This window comes from Ailuropoda melanoleuca, chromosome 17 (genome assembly GCF_002007445.2).
Source record: "Ailuropoda melanoleuca isolate Jingjing chromosome 17, ASM200744v2, whole genome shotgun sequence".
NCBI lineage: Eukaryota > Metazoa > Chordata > Mammalia > Carnivora > Ursidae > Ailuropoda > Ailuropoda melanoleuca.
Genome location: NC_048234.1, coordinates 29,155,381 through 29,177,055, shown reverse-complemented (window position 1 = coordinate 29,177,055; position 21,675 = coordinate 29,155,381). Strand labels below are relative to the sequence as shown.

Genomic DNA, 21,675 nt, shown 5'->3' with positions numbered 1-21,675 from the left:
CCCAGGATAGGCTGAGATCACGTATTTGCTGTCTCTGACCAGTCATTTGAAGACCTGATTAGAAAGCATGGGACACAAGTGGTTGCTCTAAGAGAAAGATGGTGGCGGTTCTGTTTCTGTGCTCTGTGATCAGGGCCACATGGGATCTGGATGTCTGGAACAGGGACACTGCTTGAAACACACTGCACGGGTCACCACTGTTTCCAAAGACTGAAGTCAGGAGGAACTTTACATAAGGCTCCGTGAGGCTCATCTTGTGCGGACCAGTGCTTTTAGTTTTACAATCTGTTCAGTCTTGCTTTGAAGTACTCGTGGAGCATTTCAGCTGTAGGGACTCCAGCTGCAAGGGCCTCCAAGCACCCCAAAAATCATGAGCCTTTCTTAGAATTGCCTTTTTTCAGCATCTCTGTGAGTCTGTGATGATCCTCAATGACTTTCTGCTACATCTTCATGTAAAACTCAAGAGTGTTCACATATTAGTGGGTATTGATTTTGGCGGCAGAGCAACTTGCTGCTGCTTTGTTTAAAAAAAAAATCAGACCTAGAGACTTAATCATCACCTATTTATTATCTGAAAGCTTTCATCAGATGTGGGGATTGTCGCATCTATTGCAAACCCACTGCAACTTGTTCCAACAAAGTGTATGCAGAGGAGTTGCTATGGCTCCGCTGGCTGGGGCCTCCTTATATGAAAGTTCTAGAAAGGGAGAGCTACCATCTTTGAGAGCTGCTGCTCCTATTTTAATTGCAACTCAGTGAGCTATTTGGCTACAGGGAAGTGTGGGTCTTTTCTTGATGAGCACTTCTAACCCAGGCCAGGTCCATGAGCACACAAGAATTTCCAGAAAAAATTATCCACTATATTCTGGAAAAAAGGCAACTTAAGAGCCCATGGGATAACGTTTTCAAAGGCAAATCTGTCTATCTCCTTCATCCCCTCCTTGTTCCCTTTTGGGGGAAAGAAAACAATTAGACAAGACTTTTTTCTTTTTCTTCTTTTAATTTTGTTCAGCATTAAAGGAGGGAACTTCATAAACATTGATTGTCATTTACAGAAAACATTCAGAAATCATGTGTGCATTATCTGGGAATGCTAACAGTATTCAACTAATAATTTACAGGACATAAAATAAGGACAAAAACCTATTACATTCTAAAGTAATATAAAACTCTTTTTTTAATTGTTAGGGAAGTGCTGTTTTATTCTAGTATATTTATAATAATAATAATAAAAAAAAACAACTCAATGCTTACTTCCTAAATGACTCAGGCTGCAGTTTTACTCACGTACACAGAAATTAGGGCTTATATATTAAACAAGGAGAGAGATCAGAAAATTGTAGATTTTAAAACTAGATGTCACGGGGTTTATTGGTACTTTGCCTTTTGCCTCTACAGGCCAATAATAACACATGGTAATAATGTGCTTAAGCTCCAGAAAAATCAATGGTGACTATAGGAGGCATCATTCTTTTAAAAAGGTATAATTATTATGCGTCTTAGAGTGAATACTTTTATTTTACATGTGTTTGGCAGTGCAGCATTTGTGCATTGCGCATGCCAGTAAGACGCAGGACTGCACGGCTGCCCGTCCAGGTACAATCCTGGTTGGTAGGCGCAGCCGAGCCCCCCGGCAACCCGTGGTTCCAACCGCTGGAGGACCTGGAGTCGTCCTTCACTTTACACGTGTAGGCTGGAGCTAACAAAAAAGTTAAATCTCTGAATGTTGGAAGTAGATGAAAATCATTTCTCTCAATCCTAAAAGCAGGGAAGCATTGTCGGGGATTTAAAAAATATTGGAAAGTCTCGTTTAAATCTAAATATCTTTTTTTTTTATTATAAATCGATCATTGTAAAATACTAGCCTTTTAAAGTCATATTTGGGATGCAGGAAAAGCATCCGGTTCATTAGACTTGCTCCTGCCTGTGTGGTCACAACTCATGACACCTTCGATCTTCCTCCCTCTCGGTGTCTCCCCAACCCTCCCCAGGTTCTTTTGCAACATTTATTTGGTAAAGGTCAGTTATGGCTTCAGCAAATGAGTGATCTGACCTCAGGTTATTCATAAGAAATCAATGTGTACAAAAATACTTTGTTCATCAGAAAGCAGAGTTTGTGTTCCTTAAGCTAGTCCATGCAGAAAGGATTTGGACAAAGCCACTTGCTACAAGGAAAGATGACTTACTCAGGCAACTTTTTTTTTTTTTTTCCACTTTCTTTCCTCACATTGTCTAGTTCGGATAGTGTTTGCAGGTCTTGGGCCAATCTTCAATACAAATTCTTTGGAGCAGATTTAATGGACAGCCCTGTCCCTTTCTCAGCTGTATTACAGAAAGAAGCATACACTTAACACCAATGACCCGTCCAGATGCTTAAACTGTTAACAACCAGTTTCTGAGAAGTACATAACACGCATAACACGCAGAAAGGAAGCAAGTACATATTTGCTCTTTGTTGGTTTTCCCCCTCTAAAAAAATTGTTACAAAGTCTTAAGCTTAAACAGAGACATAGAAAAATCTGTGTATTCACTGTCTCCAGTTATTTACAGCAAAAATTACAGAGACAGCATACATTGTATTAGACCTTCCACAAGCATATATTAAAAGTAATTACATTTGAAAAAATATTTTTATTTTTCCTCTACATTTCTACAATACATACGCAGTTTTCTGTGGGTGTAGCTTGCACTTGTGTGTGTGTGTGTGTTCCTAGATGAAGCAGACAGTATTGTGCTTGGATGTGTGGTCTGTAGCTTTCCAGACACACCTAGTGTGTGTCCGCGTGTGGTCACGACGGAGGCACGTGGGTGCTCTCCCCTGGCCACTGCCACAGGAGGGTTTTAGAGAAGCATCATGCTGCCCAGCTGGGGTGTGGACGCCTCCCTCAACTGGGTCTACTCAATGCCAGTCACGTTGTGCTTTAGTTTTGGCCATGAGAACAATCACTGAGCTGCTTTTTCTGACCCACTGGAGGTCGTGCTTACAGTCATGCAGGACGCAAAGATGACTATGGCCAACTCACTTCGGAGGATTTGCAGCAGCTTAGGCAAAAAGTGCACAAACGGACAACCTCCATCCACTGGAGGAATCCCAGGTCCCGCACTTCAGTACATGACCACGACAGAATACATTCTGCAGATACAACTAAGGGAAAGTAAAAACGTGGCACTGATATCGAAGCCACATATCGAAAGAGACACACGGAGACTCAAAAGCATAAAAATCATGCGTTTGATATTCGGAAAAGGAGTGGCAAGAAATCTAGCCACCTGGCTCTAGGAAGCTAGGAGTTTGGACAAGACAAACAGAAACGTCTCTTATAAGCCATCATTAAATTGAATCGCTTGCATTTTTGACTGCTTTCGTTTTGCCAAAATGAACTCTTACTATATCCTCCGGGAGTGACAGTCAGATGTGGAAACCAAACTGAATATCAGTGGGCAGGAGCTCTGAGCCCACCCCCACCCCACTCGAATTCACTCGGAGTCCTGTCTGGGCAGACTTCCTCCAGGAAACAGGCCCCTAGATTCAATTTTGCTTTAAACCAGAGGCTGCAAACTTTGGACCCTCTTCTGCTTGGGGATGTATTTGTTTGGTCTGCCCTCAGCTCTGAATCAACTGACATCACTTACAACTAGAGGGATTTTATAAGATTCAGAAGTGTTAGCAACACTCGCGCTTTAGCTGACCATCGGCTGTCCCTTTTCTGATGGGGCATTTCCTTGCCAGCTGGCCGCTGGGCTGCACTCGCTCATTTGCATTAACTCCCTGGCCCTTTTAGGCTTTTGAATTTTTAACCCTGGCTTTAAATGAACATGTACCTCTGGGTCCTAACACCTGTCCCTGCGCCCCTCCAAAAAAATAGGTCTGTCAACTCCCGTCTAATGACCCACATGGTTTCCCCTACCAGGCTGTTGTTTTTATTGGCAGTTGGAAACAAAAAATTAAATACCACTTCATCTAAAGCAGACGGTGGACTTTCGTCTTCTTGATACAGGGGGGACTCTGTGCAAAGGTTCACTCAGATGCATACTTTCAAGATATTGCTGTTCCATTGAATGGTGACTCTGTCCGGGCACAGGCATCCTCTCCTGAATTTACTGCCAACTGTAGTAAATTTCATTGGAAGCGAATGTTTACAGAGAAAAAGAGAGTCAGGAAAAAGTTATTTCTTCTAATTTCCAATAGCAGAATTTTCCCTTGCTTCTATAATACATGGAAACAAAGCACATGCAACAAAACTGACATCATTTGCATCTGACCGATGTTTCCGAAAAAGCTGGTTAAGTTTTAGGTTGTCCTTGGGACAGAAGAATCGCTTTTGCATTCAAGCCTGGTACACAGGGGATGGTAGAGAGTGAGCGTGAGTTGACTGGCCATGTGTGTGGTTTTCTACAAACAATTTAGCTTGACTGCTCTGAAGTTAGGTGTTGGACAAGGCAGCTATAATAGGAAGTGTACTCATGTCTCCTTGGCATCTCTTGCTAATAATGTCCAGAGTTCACTGTGATTTAAGGTGTCACAGATTCTGCCCAAGAAGTCACATTACCCAAGAGACCACTCTATTCTCTGTTTATACCTACACAGTGGTCCTTTATTCCAGAGCCCTGTAGACAGTATTCAAACGAGGAAAATCCAGAAAGGGTATGTTTGTAGAGTACATCTCTACCCTCAGCTTTCATTCTCTGGGGGAAAACAAAACAAACAAACAAACAAACAAAAAAAGCCACAGAATAAGGGATACAAAGATGACCCAAGTCGTGGACAGTAGGAACATGTGTGGCATATTAAGCCAGATTTGGAATCCGTTCTTCTCCTATATTCCCTCCAACATTTGCCTAGCCTTTTACAGATCACAGACGCACTGAAGTTTGAATTCACACAGCTCTACCCCTTGTCAGAGTCAGCTAACGCCACTTAGATTTCTGTATTTTCCCTGCTCAGGACTTGTATAGGAAGCTTGGGTTTGCTCGGGAGACACATGTTCCTATTAATAGGGCAGCTGGATTATTTGGCTCTTAGCAGATTTTAGAAAATGAGACCAAGTTGTCCGTATTCGTGTGCAACTTTCCAGCAAGTCCACACAGTTACCAACACGAAGTTACTGCTTATTCTGAAAGCCTTGTCAGAGAGGTTCTCTCATTGGCATATTTAATTTATGCCGTTTACATTTTGTTGTCATTTTCCTGTTTTAGCCTCCCTCCTCCTTGATGTACTTTTTTTTTTTTTAAATGAAACATCCCTGAGTGGCTACAGTGCAACGTCTGCGTCAAGCAGTGATTGTCATTTACGAAGCGTGAAGTGAAGGGTACAGATCGTGGGTTCGCTCGTCCGGCGCGCATTGTACCGTGAGGGTGTTGGGAACCCTTGTGAGTCTTTGCAGGGAAGGGACAAAGATTGCGTGTGCAAAGAAAGTTGTTCTCAACCAAATTTCAAAATACCTCGAGATGGACTCATAGGAGATGTTCAAAAGGCAGCTTTTAAAGGCGTTTGTTACCACTGAAAATATGACCTGGTTCTCTTTTCAGGGATGGATTTGGCAAGTGGGGCACAAAATGGAAATCTCTCTTCTCAACTGAAGCACCTACTGGTTTCCACTGTTTTGTTCTGGTTCAATCGCTAGCTGTTTCCTGTCCCCTCGCTTCAAAAGGTTCCTGCCGTCCCAGTGAAATGCTTGCAGGAGTGGAAATGACAAACAAATTCAAATCCAGTACCTCCCGAGGCAAATGTGGGGAACAATCCTTTTCCTACATCACCCATGGGACAAGGGAGGAAAAAATTCTCAGCCACTTCATCAATTGAGCCAATGCAAGTCCTCTAAGGTAGATTGGAGGAAACAAAGGATTCCCTTTGCAACGGAGCAGGAATTACAGGCCGACAACGGAAAACACTAGGCCAACAGAACAATGAAAACAAAGTTTGACATAAGTTCAAAGCTCAAAGGGAGACACCAAGTAGACACATTAAGCATTGCCTATCACAAGCCAATCATAAAACATACATTGCATTTGGAAACGGCTTGGTTTAATTGAGCGCCTTCCATTACCCTGTTTTCCTAGCAATCAGTAAAGTAATCTTTCCATTAGAAGGAAATATGACTCTTGGAATTAATTCTTTATACAAAGAGCTAGCAGGAGTGACATTTACACCAGAAAGAACCAAGTCCCTGCAGCAGCATAATACGCAGTCTGCAGCTGTTTTCTTAGACACTGAAGGTAATTTGGTTCAATGTAGTTAAATTAATTGAATATAACAGTAGTTGAGAAAGAGAGTCATTATTTTAAAGCCTTTTTGTTTTTCCCCATTGGTTTGGAATTCATCAATCATGAGGTGGGAAAAGGCTCTGTTTGCTAGAAGAAAAGACTAGCACTACCGTCTGATCATCAAGGAGGGCTTCTGTGGCACCGCGGAGATGGCTCTCAAGACCATGTAACTTCAGGAGAGCGTCAGAGATGAAAAGGAAATCAAAGTTTCCACTGATGGAAACTTTACAAAGCAGGTGTGCGTCTGTGTGTGCGTGCGTGCGTGCTTGACGAGGAAGGGGCGGGGCCTCGTGAGGTGGTGGCGGGGCTACGCTTACAGGAGACGGTGCACGTCATTGTCCTTTACACAAAGCTCGGCTCTAGCCTCCTTTCTAAGAGCTCATGTTTTGGGTCAGCTAAGACCAAAGGCATTGGGCCTCCAGAGCCCAGGCCGAACAACCTGCTTAGGGGTTTACGCTTTCTTGCTACTCAGCTGGCTTGGACAGCAGGTGGAGAGGGGAGACTTGTCCTAGGAAGTCTGAATTCACTAAGCCTCATCTCACCTCTTGCATTCTGTACTTTGCACAAGATGCTAAAAAAAAAAAAAAAAAAAAAAGCGCCCAGGCTAGATGGATGATGCAATTTCAAACTGCATAGGAAATAGTTTTGGCTTTGGGGTGTATTAGTTCTACAGAATAACTCGGATGTGTTTTCGTTACCTGTTGTGTTCTTGCTCTGTGCTTATACTACAGCATTTTGGAGTTGAGAGAAATTAGAGGCCCCACACCAGAAGGACATATAAAATCCTGCTTCCCCCTTTATTGCTGCTTTTTCTAAGAAACTTAGCAAGGAGAATGCATATAAAGAACTACTTCTTTACTTTGTAGGTGCTCTTTCTACCTCTTCTTTGCCAAAAACAAACAACAACACACACACAAACCCAGAAAGCCCCCGCAAAAAACCCAAACCAAACCAAAACAAGTTAGAGAGACCATGTTTACATGAGATAGCGTCCAGACTCTAGGTTCTGATCTCCACTGTGACTCTAATTCTATTAGAAAAAAATTGCTGGTGGTCAAACCTACACACTGCACTTCTCTGCTGAAGATACAACGAGCACCAAAATCAGTTTTTTTTCCCAGCCTAAAATCCAAAGGGAAAAAAAAAAAAGTGTTTTGAGGGTCCTGGTGAAAAATAGGAAACAGTGATTGTTTGGTTAAAAAGTCCTGGACTCCACAATATTATCTGTGGCCTAATTCTTGAAACAGGAAAATGGCTCCAAATACTTCTCCCCCCACCCCAATATTCGCCATCCTGACAAGGCTTTGACGTCACTAATAGAGACACAGAGTTCTTATACAGAAGCTGTACATTATATTTACTCCTTGGTAGACTTATCTCTGCATTGGTACCGTCCTGCCGTGGACGGTAGTGGAAAAGTCTGGCTGGGAAAACAAAATCCTGATTGTCTAACATAAAGATAACATACAACACAGAAGGGAAATAATATAAGAGAGCCTGACTGAACCTCCTTCGTTAGTGGGTGTGGTATTTGAAGCCACAGTGCATGTGCAGGTGTAAGTAATAGTCATATATAATATTCTCAGATATTATATACTTATTACATACATGCACAGTGCTTTCCAAGACAGCTACAAATTTACACATGCATCAACTATCTAAAAACATAGAAATAGGTAAGCCTATTAAGTGGAATTTTCTTAAATTATATTTGAACAATTAACAGGAAAAGTAATCATGTAAAGTACCGCTCTGTTCTCGTATATATCTACAATAAAATTCTATAAACAGTTGTCTCCCAAAACATACCCGAATAAAATAAAATTAAAAAAAAAAGATAACACCCAGTGTCCTCTATTTGTATATTTATGGTCATTTCAAAAACAAACAAATAAAAGAGCCCCACTCAGGTGCATATTTACATTCTTCAAACTGTAGCGGTGAAAAATAATTCTATTAAGTGCAGGACATTCCTAATGTTGCAGTAGACGTTTTTCTGAAGTCTTCATGAACACATTGCTTTTGTCTTAATGGTGACGCATTCCGTGACTAGGAGACAGTCCTTGGTCGCCTTCATTTGCAGACAGTGGCACAGTCAGGATTAAAGAGCTCCTTGTACAATGGAGGAAAGAGGGTATTCACTATGTCTGGATGTGACTGTTTGAATACCTGCAGCTTCTCCCCGTGCAAGTTGCAGACCGCCGTGATGGTGGGGATCTTGGCTATTAACTGCAGAGTGGGGAGAGATGGGGGAGGAAACAAAGGGGGAAGGAAGCTCATTAGTGCTCTGCCTTCTGAATCAGTGTCCTTCCTGGCCTCAGATGAAGGCAAATGGCTTTGGAAAAAGATGCTCGGAAAGAAAGAAGGCTCACTTTCGGCTTCTCCCTTCAGACAAAACAAAACAAAACAAAACAAAACAAAACAAAACAAAACAAAACAAAACAAAACGCGCCTCCCACCCCCATCCTCCAAAGGGAAGATAGAGAAAGCCAGCAGGCAGGGCCAAGCTTCCTGATTCACGGCTCTTAAATAAAGTGTGTATGGGAGGCAGTCAAGTTGGGTCGGCAGGAGTGCGTGCTCTGCAGCCAGGCCGACTGAGTCAGAATCCTGGTTCCAAAATAGCTAAATGGCTGCGTGGCTGTGGTGTGCTGTGCCTCAGTTTTCTCGTTTGTAAAATGGGCCTGCTCACAGTTCCCACTTCCTTGCGTTATGTGGACAGAAGTAATTCATATAAAAGCCTTAGGAATAGCGTAGGCAAGAAACACGATTGTTAGCTAATATTATCTATCATTTCCCACAGATTTTTCTGATGTGAATGTGAGATTTTCGGTCTTGGAAGGCGACCATGTGAAGAAGGTGTAATCTCAACTGTGTGAGGTGTGATCCACAATCCTCGGCACTGCTTTGCTCACTAGCCTGCCTGAATCTTTCTCGTTCTTTTCCACTGTAATGCATAAAATGAGACCTATATTTAATCAAGAAAGAATTTGGGAGATCACTGGCCCTTGCTTCCTCAGGGAGGCATTTAAAAAAACTCGTGGGGGAACAGCCACTTATAATTGCTAGATTTTGAGACTATATATATATATATATATATATATATAGATATATATATATATATATATATATCATGTGGGATGTGATTTTTTTGAGTTCAAATACCCAGAAGACAGTGTTTTATAATAATCTAAAATGTCCACAGTTTGCGAAATGCTACATAGGTCTTAGGAGATGAACGATTCTAGCTTTTAACATATTTATAATTTGGGAACATTTAGAATTCATCATTTCATGTCAAAATTAGCTTAAAACCAAATGTCATTGTGATCAAATTACTGTTGTAATAAGATGTGTCCTCCCGTAGAGAACACTTTCACAAAAGATAAGCCTGATAGTTCATATATCTGACCAAAGGTACACTTGAAAGTGATGATAAAATAAAATTAAATAAACCCCATCTAATCACCAATTAGGCTCATGCGCTCCCTACCCTATTCAATAAGAAACCATCTCAGCCTTTGAAGTAAAAGAGGAAATAGATAATTAGTTACTTTGTGGCTCTTCAAAATCAGAAATTTCCACTTTCATTAAGTTTCCTTTTAACAACTAATGACTGTATAACCACACTATGAGCAATTCAAAAACAGCATCAGCATTAGAGCTGTTGACATATTCATTAAAGGGATCTAGAACACATGAAGAAATTTGGGGTTCAGACTTTCCATTTCCACGACTGTTTAATGATAGGGGTAGAAATGAAAAATGTGAAATCTTTGTTTACAGAATGGACTTTTAAAGTTTAGACCGAGAGTCAAGGCTTTCTTTCCAACAGGATGTTACTTGAACTTGCAGCAGGGACTCTGCTAGACACCAGAGTGCACAAGACAGTATGGTTCTGGCTTATCACCTGCTTGTGAAGACAGATGTGAATAATGGCATCACGCAAAGAAGACTGGAAAACTGTGGTGGGCACCATGCAGGAATGGGCTAGAAGGGGTAGAGAACAGAACGTTCTGTTGCCAAGGCTTTCCTGAGAAAGCACCACGTAAGCTGAGCTCTGACGGGAGAGTGGGAGCTGACTAGGTGCTGGGGTATGTGATAGGCCCCGGGGCCATGTGTAACGGCACCGTGGTGCTTGGCGCGTTGGAAGAACAAAGCAGTGAGTGAGCATGTTTGATGGAAAAGTGGAAGAGATGGGCATGGCCAGTGTATGTCAGTCGATGTTAAGGCTCTTTGGAAAGGCTTTCAGCAAAAAGAGAGATGATCAGAATTGTATTCTGAAAAAGCCACTTTGGTCCAGGGTGGAAAACAGTGTCTTTTCTATATTTTCATAGGTAAAGAGTATTCCAGGGTCCACTTCACTGAAGTCCCTTGGGAAATTATCCAAGCTCTCTCAACTAGCTGGTTCACACAGACGGAGACCAACAATTTGGAGCACTTCTTACACATTACAATCTCCCTGAAATAGCTATTGAATGCACAGAGGCTTTGAAAGCTTTCTCTAATCATCTGCGGTTGAACTGATATACGCAGAGCTCCGAAAACTTCCAGATGCGATTCTGTAATGACTGTCAACCTTTATTCGGCCTAAGAATCACTGGGGTGCTTCCTAAAAATGCAGATTCCTGGAATCTACTCTTAGGGACTCTGTGTCAGTAAGTCTAGGCGGCGCTCAGCCTCCATGTTGGAAACAAACATCCCCTAGGATACGGATGGACTGTATCTATGGGATGGACATTAAAACAAACAAACAAAAAAACCCAAACAAACCAAAACTACTATGGAAGTTCAAATCTTATAAATTGATAACTGATTTTCAAAATTGAAAAGTAAATTCTGTATCATATCTGAAACAGTCCTGTGAGCTGAGTGGAAAGTTAGCTCCTTTTCAGGAGGCAGAGAAAGAACTTATCATCCTCAGAGAGGGGAGATTCCATTTGCTTAGCTCTATTAGTTTGGTGGGGGACAAGCAATAGAATTCCGGAGTGCCCTAAGGTGCACAAATACACCATAGAGAGGATTCGCCTAGTGATAAAACAAAACAAAACCTATGGGTTTTAAATCCTGATTGCTTGGGTTTGAATTCTGTGCCTATTTACAGCTGTGTGATCTTGGGCAAGTCACTTAACTTCTCAGCTTCGTTATCCATCAGACGGTCCCTACCTCAGAGGGTTGCTGTGAGCCAACAAAACTGTCAACTGGGTCAACACAAACTGTCTAGAGCAGTGCCTGGCACATAGGGGCGATATATGCCTTAGGCGTTATGCTTCCATTCCCACATAATGCTTCCTTCAGGAGAGGGACAGTCAAGGCCATGCTTGCTTGGCCCAATGACACAGGGGGCAAGAACCCAACTGAACCCTTAACCAAGCACCGGAAATTGGGTCACATGTTAATGCGTGGGGAAATCAGCCATTTACTTTTGTTGAAATGAAAAAGCAAAATCATATTGATTTTCATTTTCTTGTAGCAAAGTAACCCGCTCATTTAATAAACCATGATTTATAAAGTGGAATCCTATTTACTACAGTTCTTAAAGCATTTTTTTGCTCCTTTAGTGAAGGGGAGGAATTGTCCTCCTATGTGTTAATTTCTCATTAAATGCATAAGAGGACAACCCTTCCATGGTTGCTCATTTGCATTTGGAAATATTAACTATGTATTCAGTTTTGGAAAGTGAATATAGACTCTTGCTTCTTTCCTGCCCCGAACTGGGGTTCAAGGAACGTCTGGTTCAGGACCTACTTCTTCCCTCTTTCATGGGATTTGGATCCTGTCCCTGCTGCTCACCTGTATAATGGGCCAGATGATGAGAGTTGCTTTTTGTGAAGAGCACTGGGGGCCGCCTGAGCAGAGAGCACCAAGGAAGGCAAAGAGCCTTCTGAACCTGTGTGCTCTTGGAGGAGGCTGATTTAAAGGCGTCCAATCAGCTGTGGCAAGGGAAATGCTGACAAGGGCATCCATCACTCCGGAGGCATGAAGGGCCAGGAGGGCATGTGGAGGCAGCGGCAGCACGAGGCAGAGCCCAGAAGGGCCTGGCGGAGGAAGCAGCAGGCAGTCACTTACTGCTCATTAATATTATGTACTGCAGCTGGGGGACCCCCATTTCAAAGGGAGCTCAGAGCAGCCTCAGCGGCAGTTAATGGCTCAACAACTTTTTAAACAGCTGGGGAAGTGATCCAGAGCACTTGGAGATGGAGGGGGTAGTTGATTTCAAACCATCACAAAATTTCTTCCTGTTTAAATAATCCCCATCTCAGGAGTAGACAGAGGGTCTAGCAAAAGACATTTTCACATTCATCTCTATCTTATGACAAGCACTTCTTGTGAGAAGGAAGGCTCAGCTTATACCTACGGGGGTCTACAAGAAGAAAAAGCAGCTGTTGGAGAAGAGATAATAATCCTATGCTTCTTTCCAGAGGATGGTTTTATGAGAAAATCCACAATTTTATAACAAGTACGTTTGATGTGGAAAAATGGAACATGCAGAGGCTAAGACTAGTGATCTCGTTCATAGGGGCTTCCAGGCCATCAGGATACCCTCCAGCCTGAAGCAGGAAGCCAACAATGGTTTGACCAAACTGGAGGAAACTTCAGAAGCACTGATAAAAACCGGGCACATCAAGTGAGACTAAATACATCCATTTCTCATGCCCATTCACTTTTCTTTTTCGGGTATTTGTCTAGCTAAACCTGGACACTGGGATCAGAATTGGAATATTGAACTTGAAATATCTGTCTGGTTGTAAGACCCCCTGCCCCTGCTGACCCCATCCTTGGCATCCATGCTGAACTGGCTGGATAAAGTGAGAGTGAACACTGATTCAGCTGGGACTGGAATCTGGAATCGGGCTGAGAGCCAGCAAGTTACTTTCTAAATGTAGATGAAATTACAAGTATTCTAAGAAGCTAAGAGCTAGCCACATTTCACCATGTGGACCAGGGAAGCAGAGTTAGCCGGTATTCAAGGAGGGAGAAGAACAAAGGAGATGCCTCAAGAGAGATAAACGTGAGATGGAGAATTATGAAGGCTTCCCGATTCCTAGTTCTAGCGCCTTCCTGAATGGTGGCTGCATTTTCATCCTTAGGTTCCAGGAGATCTCTCTCCATTCTTTTCTTTTCTTTTTGCTTATGCTAGTGTGAGTTGGTTCCTATTACTTGTTACCAATGAGTTCTAATGAGTACATCAACTTCTGACTTGATGCGTGAGGAGTCACATCAAGACCTTTCTCTCTCTCTCTTTCTCTTTTTTTTGAGATAGAGAGGGAGAGAGAGAACACAAGCCAGGGAGAGAGGCTGAGGAAGAGAGAAAGAAGCAGACTTCCTGCTGAGGAACGAGCCTGATGCAGAACTCGATCCTAGGACCCTGGGATCATGACCTGAGCCGAAGGCAGATGCTTAACCGACTGAGCCACCCAGACACCTCAAGACCTCTCTTCTTACTTACAGACCATTAGTCTGATGGAGAACCCCTGGAATTTCTGGGTGGTGGACATGCAACATTATGCCAGGAAACTCGGAACAACTAAAATGTACCAAAATAATCTGGTCTTTCACAGGAACTCTGAAGGGAAACTGCCTGAGGCCAAGACCATATGTGATCACCGTCTTCTGCCTTCCATCTGGCACGAGCACATGCTCATGTGCTGAAGTAGAAAACGGTCCCAGGACAAAGCTACGCTTCTTGAGTATGGATTGGGAATTTATACTCTTGGGTGGCATGCTGAATTGTTTTCTATAGGTTTGCCTATCCTTGGGTTATTTTAAAGCATAAAAGCCATTGTGAGGAAGCCTGAGAAGCCTGAGCGGGGCTCCCAGGGTGCCCGGTTTCACCTGGGCAGTGGTTATATAGTTAAGTTAACTTCGTGATCACTCACTCAGCGATCTACTCACGATTTAAGAACTCTTCAGCACGTGTTCTACTTTTAAAAAGCATAGCAATTTTGAAGTACGAAACAGGTTCCTAGCCAAGAAGAGGAATGAGGAGGCTCGTCACTCAGGTAGGGGCTCCTCAAGTGCTCACTGGATAGACTGCTCTTGAAGATCAAACGGACCCCAAATCCCCGGAGCCACCTGCTACAAATTCTAGTGTAGCACCTAGTGGCTTGCAAGAAGAAAGCAGGCTTTAGACAAAACCTTCCATTACCAATCAGGACACAGCCTATTTTGATCTCGTTAAGAAAGTGATGAGGATCAATGGAAATGACCTTGTGCAGTGTTCATGGGTCTCTCAGTCGGTGTCTGCTCCACAGGCTCTTTGCAAATCAACATGGTTTTTTGTTTTTCTAAATCTGTATCAAAAGAGCACCGTTAGTGTCACAGTGACCAGGGACGATCTCTTTCTGGTAAAATTTCAACTTATTAACATGTGAAATAGGGCTGTCTGAGCCTTCCATCTTGTAAGCTTTGATTTAGTAACTTAGTTCTGTTATAACAGAAGGAGAAAAGTCCCTCTCTATGTCGGTGATGAAGTTTTGCTATTGTATTGCTAGAATTGGGCGTAGGGATGAAGAAGTTAGTGTATCAGTTGGCTTGTACTTCTCCCAGCTCAACCCATCACAGTTCTCCCTGGGAAGGCTGGAACCTTCCAGAGCCGAGAAGGAGATGGACCTCAGAGAAACAGATTTGTCACCACATGGTGCAGCCATTCTTTTTGTCCAGGACAGTCTTTTTCCACAGTTGACTTGAGCTCTCCACTGGGTTTCATTAACATGGTACAACCTTAGACTAATACCTTATGGATGAGGGGATGTAGTGGGACATCTTCACAGGCAACAAAGGCTTAGAAAGAGTGACTTCTCAGAATGGCTAAAATTAACAAGTCAGGAAACAACAGATGTTGGCGAGGATGTGAAGAAAGGGGAACTCTCTCATGCTGTTGGTGGGAATGAAACTGGTGCAGCCACTCTGGAAAACAGTATGGAGGTTTTTCAAAAAAGTAAAAAGTAGAGCTACCCTATAATCCAGCAATTGCACTACTGGGTATTTACCCAAAAGGTACAAACATAGTGATTTGCAGGGGCACATGTAGCTTCATGTTTGTAGCAGCAGTGTCCACAACAGCCAAACTATGGAAAGAGCCCAGATGTCCACTGACAGATGAATGGATAAAGAAGATGTGGTGTATATATGTAATGGAATATTACTAAGCCATCAAAAAGAATGAACTCTTGCCATTTGCAATGATGTGGATGGAACTACAGGGTATTATTCTAAGCAAAATAAGTCAGTAAGAGAAAGACAAGTGCCACATGATCTCACTCATATGTGGAATTTAAGAAACAAAACAGAGGATCATAGGGGAAGGGAGGGAGAAATAAAATAAGCCAAAAACAGAGAGGGAGGCAAACCACGAGAGACTCAACTATAGGGAACAAACTGAGGGTTTCTGGAGAGGAAGTGGGTGGGGGGATGGGGTAACTGGGTGATGGGCATTAAGGAGGGCACTTGATGTAATGAGCACTGGGTGTTGTATGTAACTGCTGAATCACAAAACTCTACCTCTGAAACTAATAATACAGTGTATGTCAATTAAATTGAATTTAAATTAAAAAATTTAAAAAAAGAGTGACTGGAAGAGAGAGAGAGAGCCACAGGGGTCAAGTAATCGGCCATCTAGGAATAGGAGGAAAGAGAGGTGTGAGGGAGATACTGAGCTTCAGAATAACCACTAGACACCTCCATATCTAGAAGGATTAGAAGTTCCACCAGCACAGAACCGTGTGTTTAAAAACACCCAGAAGGGTGGTGTGGCCCATCTGTAGTGCATGGCCAGGCACAAGCAATTGAACACTGTTTGGAGAAATGGACTGAAGGCATGGTACTCACTGAAGAGTCCTAGTTGTGGCAAAATAAAAACCAGCACTCGCTCTAGTCTCTGCACATGGTGGAGCGAGCAGGCTTGGCAGTCCAACTCCCACCCTGAGTTCTCCATGCCTTCCCGTAGGATATGTGTCATTATGGAGTTTGCTACTTTTAAACTTCCCAAGTAAAGGTTTGGGAAAGAACCCAGGAGTGTTGCATGTATTTGCAGGAGTGCTAGGAACAAATAAATAGACTACCTAACAAGATTTCATGACTCTAATTATCCAGGAGATGCAACAGGAGGGGATGGGCTGGAGAAGACTTTATCTAACAAGCCTCCAGCTATGGCCCTGACCCAGAGGCTGCGCTGAGGGAAGGGCTGGGATATGAGCAAGACGTCCAGACCCAAGCTTTGCCCTTGGCCGGCCGTGCACCACCACACCCTGGCCTGAGCTAGATTGACTCCTTTTTCTCCTTTGCCCTCCGTCCTCTGGTCAGAGCAATAGGAATGGCAGATTCTTGTGACTTGTAAGGAAAATAAGCCCATAGGCCAGATAACTAGATTGTCACCTGTTTCTGCAGTTCAAATATTCACTCACCCTGGCAGTGGTTCTGAACTTAATGAAAGTGACCAGTGTCATCTTTTTCCTGACTTTCCAAATCCAGGATTCAGCCAAACCTAACTACCATTCGTAGCTCAAACATACCTTATACTTTCTTACTTCTTATCATTTCCTCCATCACTTGGAAGGCCATACTCCATCTCCTCAACCCTCCAATTTCCATTTTTCGAAATAGTTTTCATCCATTCGTGATTAACTCAAGTGTACCACCTTTTGGATAAAAATTTCCCTGCCATAATAGCATTTCTTCCATCCGCGACAACAGCAGCACTCAAACACTAGACCTATTCTTGGGGTGTGCAGCTTGTTGATACTGAATGTCATTTCATCCTCAAAACAGCCACATAACCTTGCCATTATCTTCAGTCACACTTTACAAATGAGGAAATCGAAGCACAGAGTTTAAGTCACCTTTCCAGGGTCACTCAGCTAGGAAGCGGTTCTGATGATTTATTATAAATATGCTACATATTATCATTATGCTATGAGGAAAGGAAACTGATTCTTTAATGAGGCTTAAAAATAAACTAATATATTGGGATTGGAATCTTCTAGTTAATGGATACAGAATTCCTAATTTTCACACCTTCCCTACGTCCAACTTTGGTCAAAAGTATAAGACACTGCCACTTGAACTTTAATTTCAGGAAATGGGAGTGGCGGAAGTGTGCCGGAGACTGTTCTTTCAGGATGAAGTTCAACGACGACGTCTGACCGCTGCCCCTCTCATCGGATGTCCGTTCCACTCATTCAGGGTCAAACTGGCTGGCACTATAAACAGTCTTCGCACATTACACAGAAGGCAGATCTATCCCACTTACTGCGGTTTACCTGAGCCCCTGGACGTGAATACCACAGCTGGGTATGTGCACGTTCTCCAAGAGGTAGGTTTCATGATGTCGCCCAGATTCCCCGTGTCTATAAATTACAAATATTAAGAATGGCTGTTGCTGTTTAAGAGGCATTGTGACTATGGGGACAGAAGGAGCGTTTCTGGAAAGATGAGACTCTGTGGTGGAATAGAATAGTTTTTGCTGGATGCAAAGCAAGTGATTCCTTTCAGGGAATATGGGCTTGATGAGAGGGTGAGTCTATACATCGATGGTACCACTGTCCTTACGGTGTTAAAGCTCTTGAGAACTCGAGACACTTGCCTGTTGCCATCCCCCTAGTCCCAGCACTTGACAGTTTAGGAATCTAAGACTAAGACAAAGAGACTAAAACCACGCAGTTCAGGGCTGGCATCAGCTAGAATCCAGTGCTCATTCTCTTCCATGGCCCCTGCCCCTTACTTCACAGAGCATCCCATTAAAATGGCTACAAGCAAGGGTCCACACAAAAACCTTATATCCGCACATAACCCGTGGTAGTAACTCCAGTGAATTTTATACAAGAAACAATCCTCTTCTAACACTTTCTCTTGTTTCCTTTCTACCCCAAATACCAGGAGGTAGAAAATGGTGTAAGCAGAAGAATTTATATACTGTGTATCTCCCTTGAACCTCAAAACATCTGTACAGAAGCAAAAGATGATAATCCTCATTATCCTCATATCAAGACCTTAATTTTAGGATAGTAGATATGGGGACCAAGGTCTTCAGGAAATCTAAAATGTGGGAAACACCCCCCCATTAATTGACCAGATGTAGTTATGGTATATTCTGCAGAACAATTATCGAGACAGATGTGTATTTCCATAGCCATCTCTTCTGCCCAATGTATCTGGAAGCATGCAGAAGCTTTGCTCTTGACGGGGAGAAAACTCAGGTACAGACAGCAGGTGGTTTGTCTTTGCCCACATACAAAGTAACCATTTCTTCCAGAGAGCTATCACTCTAGAGTGTAAAAGTGTCCCTCCTAGTGAGGCGTTCATCTTAGCAAAATGTTATCATCATGAAACAGCATATTTAGTTCATAGATTTTTTATAGGAGTTCCTGTATAGGAGTTCAAAGTAATATCTGATAATATCTCAGATAGAATCTTCCCCTTTTATTAAAAATAAAGAACTTTAAGAGCAGTGGGAGTGTTTTAATGATGATAAATACAGCCTAGGATTCCTATCATCTTCAACCCAGAATATGCTCAGTTTCCTAGTTGCTTGCCCTCTAAAAAATTCCAGTTCTTAAGAAATCCAAGATACTTTAAGATCTAAAATAATGCTGAGTTTCAATCCTTAGGAAATCACTTCTTCCCCTTGTGAGAATTTTACTCTGGTAAACAGCTCTCTTCAGAACTCTTCTTTAAGATCACTATTCTTAATTAAGCTGAACAGAGAGATTGATGGCAGGTTGCCTGCATTTTGCCCTTGGGATACTTCACCATTTTGAAGGAACCCCAGGGCAAATCGTGTGTGAAAAAAGTAGAACTGAAGGATAATTTACAAGTAATCTGTTTAATCTTCTACTCTGGGAAGGACTCCGATTTACAACACATCTGACGAAAAACCAAGCAGTATCTACTAGAATACAACCAATGCCAGGGAGCTCACTACCTCACAGTGGTTTATGCCTTTGTTCGGCAATTCCTATCATTTTATACTTCTTTCTGATTTTGAACAAACATCTCCCTACTCTTAAGGTTGGCCCACATCTGACTTCTGAAGTGACACAAACTCTCTTCCTTCATCACATGTCAATTCTGAAGACTTGATTCCTTGCTTCGAGCTTTTGTTCTTCATATAAAACACCCTTAACTTCTATCCTTGGTCTTCGTAGGCCTGGGGTTGAGATCCATCAGTATCACCCTTCCCGAAGAAAGTCATTCTCCTCTCAATCTATTATAATTTATTTATCTGTTTTTTTAAAGGGGCACCTCAACATTTATGCATCTCTGGTAACTTCCAAAAATTGTTGCTGCTGAGAAAGCCCTTGCTTTATAACTAGTCACTGCTTTCTTTCGTTGACAGTAGGTCTGTGCTCTGAGGACCTACCTTTGCCAAGGTCTCATCGTCCAGGTGATTCTTCTGAATCACATGTTGCAGTGCAAAATAAATTCTCCTTGAAGCTTCTGGACCTTCCTTGGTTCTATCAGCCAGGCTCGGTCTGACAAAGGAAAAGAAAGAACGAGGTAAGAAGGGCAGGGCACAAACACAAATATGAGAAATACCTGGATGGCAGTAATGCCAGATATACTGACCCAGGAAAGGAGGATGGAGGGAAAGACCCAATGTTCTAATAAAAACCAGCATGTTGTGTATTATCTGTGACAATTTACATCTCTCTTTTTTTGGACATATACTTAGATTCTTTCAAAGTAGAAGTTAATGACTTGTGAAGAAAATGAATTATAGAAGAAAATCTATTCCACAGGAATATTTTCAGTATTCATGATCGCCCTTCCCTTTTATAAGCTATCCTATAATGCAAAGCATAAGCATGAATCAATTTCACAAATTTAATCCTGTGTGCTCTTTTTCTGCATGGCATTTTTAAGTGGTGGAGAGGATAATCCCTCCTTTCCTTTCTCCTATCCTACATTGTTTTCTTTTTTCCTTCCTATATCCCTTTCTTCACCTCCACCTCCCTTCCTTTCTTCCTAGAAGCTTTATACACCATGGTGACAAAACGCAGCCCAGCATCAATGCCTCAAGTTGGCGCTTCCATGAAGAGACATCTAGAGTCTCCAAATGCTGAACAAATACTCATGGAAAAGAACTTGGAAATGGTCCATCTGAACACAGTTCAGGTCAGGTGAGAAACTCAATTCTGTAATCCTAGATGGGGTAAGGACAGGTCTAGCCACCAGTTAAGCAAAACCCTTACGTAAGTGAGCACAAAAGCCTTCAGTGACAATTGTCAATCAGAATAAATTAGGTTTCCTTCCCTCTCCCTTCCCTAAACTATCTGGAGCTGAGCAGACAGTGGCTTTTATGACAAGAATGGGGGAAAGGGTGGGGTCTGGCCTGAATATAGCCTGCAGAAGCTGGACATCTGTCTTTCCTCTCTTTTTTGAAGATGGCATGAGGCCAGGGTGGCAAACGAGGTATTTGGAGCTGCACAAGTCTCTGAGCGTGGCTCTGCTACCAGGGCTGGAAGATTCTCTGCTCGGTAGACTAAGCCAAATGTCACGCTTCCAAACTCAGCAAAATTTGATGGCTATAGTATGTTCTTTTCAGAAGAAGGCTCATAGTTCAGCTGATTTCTGATCTATAAACAACAGGCTTCCCTTAAGTCTGGGGCAGTTATCTTCATGGATTGTTTGGGTTAGATAGGCCATGTCTTCAGTATTTGCTGCTAGGAATTTACTGACTTACCACAGACATACCTAACAAGGACAGTGCATTTTGCAATACTTTCTTTGAGCAAGGAGGAAGCAGAGTGAGACTGCCTCCCTCATCACAGACCCACGGGCTTAGAACGAGTCTTCTCTTTAACTATATCCCTGGAAACAGTCAAATGCAATGAGAAAATGGTAAAAGGAAATTTATCTGGCATGTGGTTGCTATCAGAAATAACTATTTCTTGTCACTTCTCCCATTTATCTTTGTGCTTCAAAGCCTGGGAAACTTTGTAGAGTTCAAAACAAAACAAAACACCCCCAAAACAAAAAAAGCCCTAGAGGAACAACTTGATTGTAGACAGAGCCTCAGAAGAAACTCAGTAATAATATGCCAAGCGATAATTTCCATTTTTGAAAACATGGTTAAATAAAAAACAGAGGCAAATTTAAAAATCTTCATAAAATTTAAAAATAAATAGATAAAGCCTCACTGATAAAAAGTGTAGAGGCTGAGGGGCATCTGGGTGGCTTGGTCAGTTAAGCATCTGACTCTTGATTTCTGCTCAGGTCATGATCTCACGGTCTTGAGCTCAAGCCCCATGTTGGGTTCCATGCTGGGCTCAGAGCTTGCTTGAGAGTCTCGCTCTCCCTCTGCCCCCTCCCTGTACCCCCTGCTCGCTCTCTCTCTCTCTAAAATAAAATAAAATAAAATAAAATAAAAAGTGTAGAGACTGGTATCATTGGTAGATATAGCTGGACTGACAT

General features: G+C 42.4%; 1 protein-coding gene and 1 long non-coding RNA gene across 2 annotated transcripts in view; one reads left to right on the top strand and one right to left on the bottom strand.

The window, feature by feature from the left end:
* Positions 1-997: 997 nt before the first annotated feature.
* RORB (RAR related orphan receptor B) overlaps positions 998-21,675 on the bottom strand; it is a 203,952-nt gene continuing 183,274 nt past the window's right edge. The window contains 3 exon segments of the mRNA XM_011231560.3: positions 998-8,493; positions 19,622-19,689; positions 19,692-19,733. Coding sequence (XP_011229862.2) covers positions 8,338-8,493; positions 19,622-19,689; positions 19,692-19,733 — 266 coding nt within the window. The 3' untranslated portion in view covers positions 998-8,337.
* LOC117796944 lies at positions 6,393-20,268 on the top strand. Its single transcript, XR_004621698.1, has 5 exons — positions 6,393-6,500; positions 9,065-9,141; positions 17,339-17,575; positions 19,598-19,758; positions 20,231-20,268. It is a non-coding gene; the product is annotated as an uncharacterized LOC117796944 (long non-coding RNA).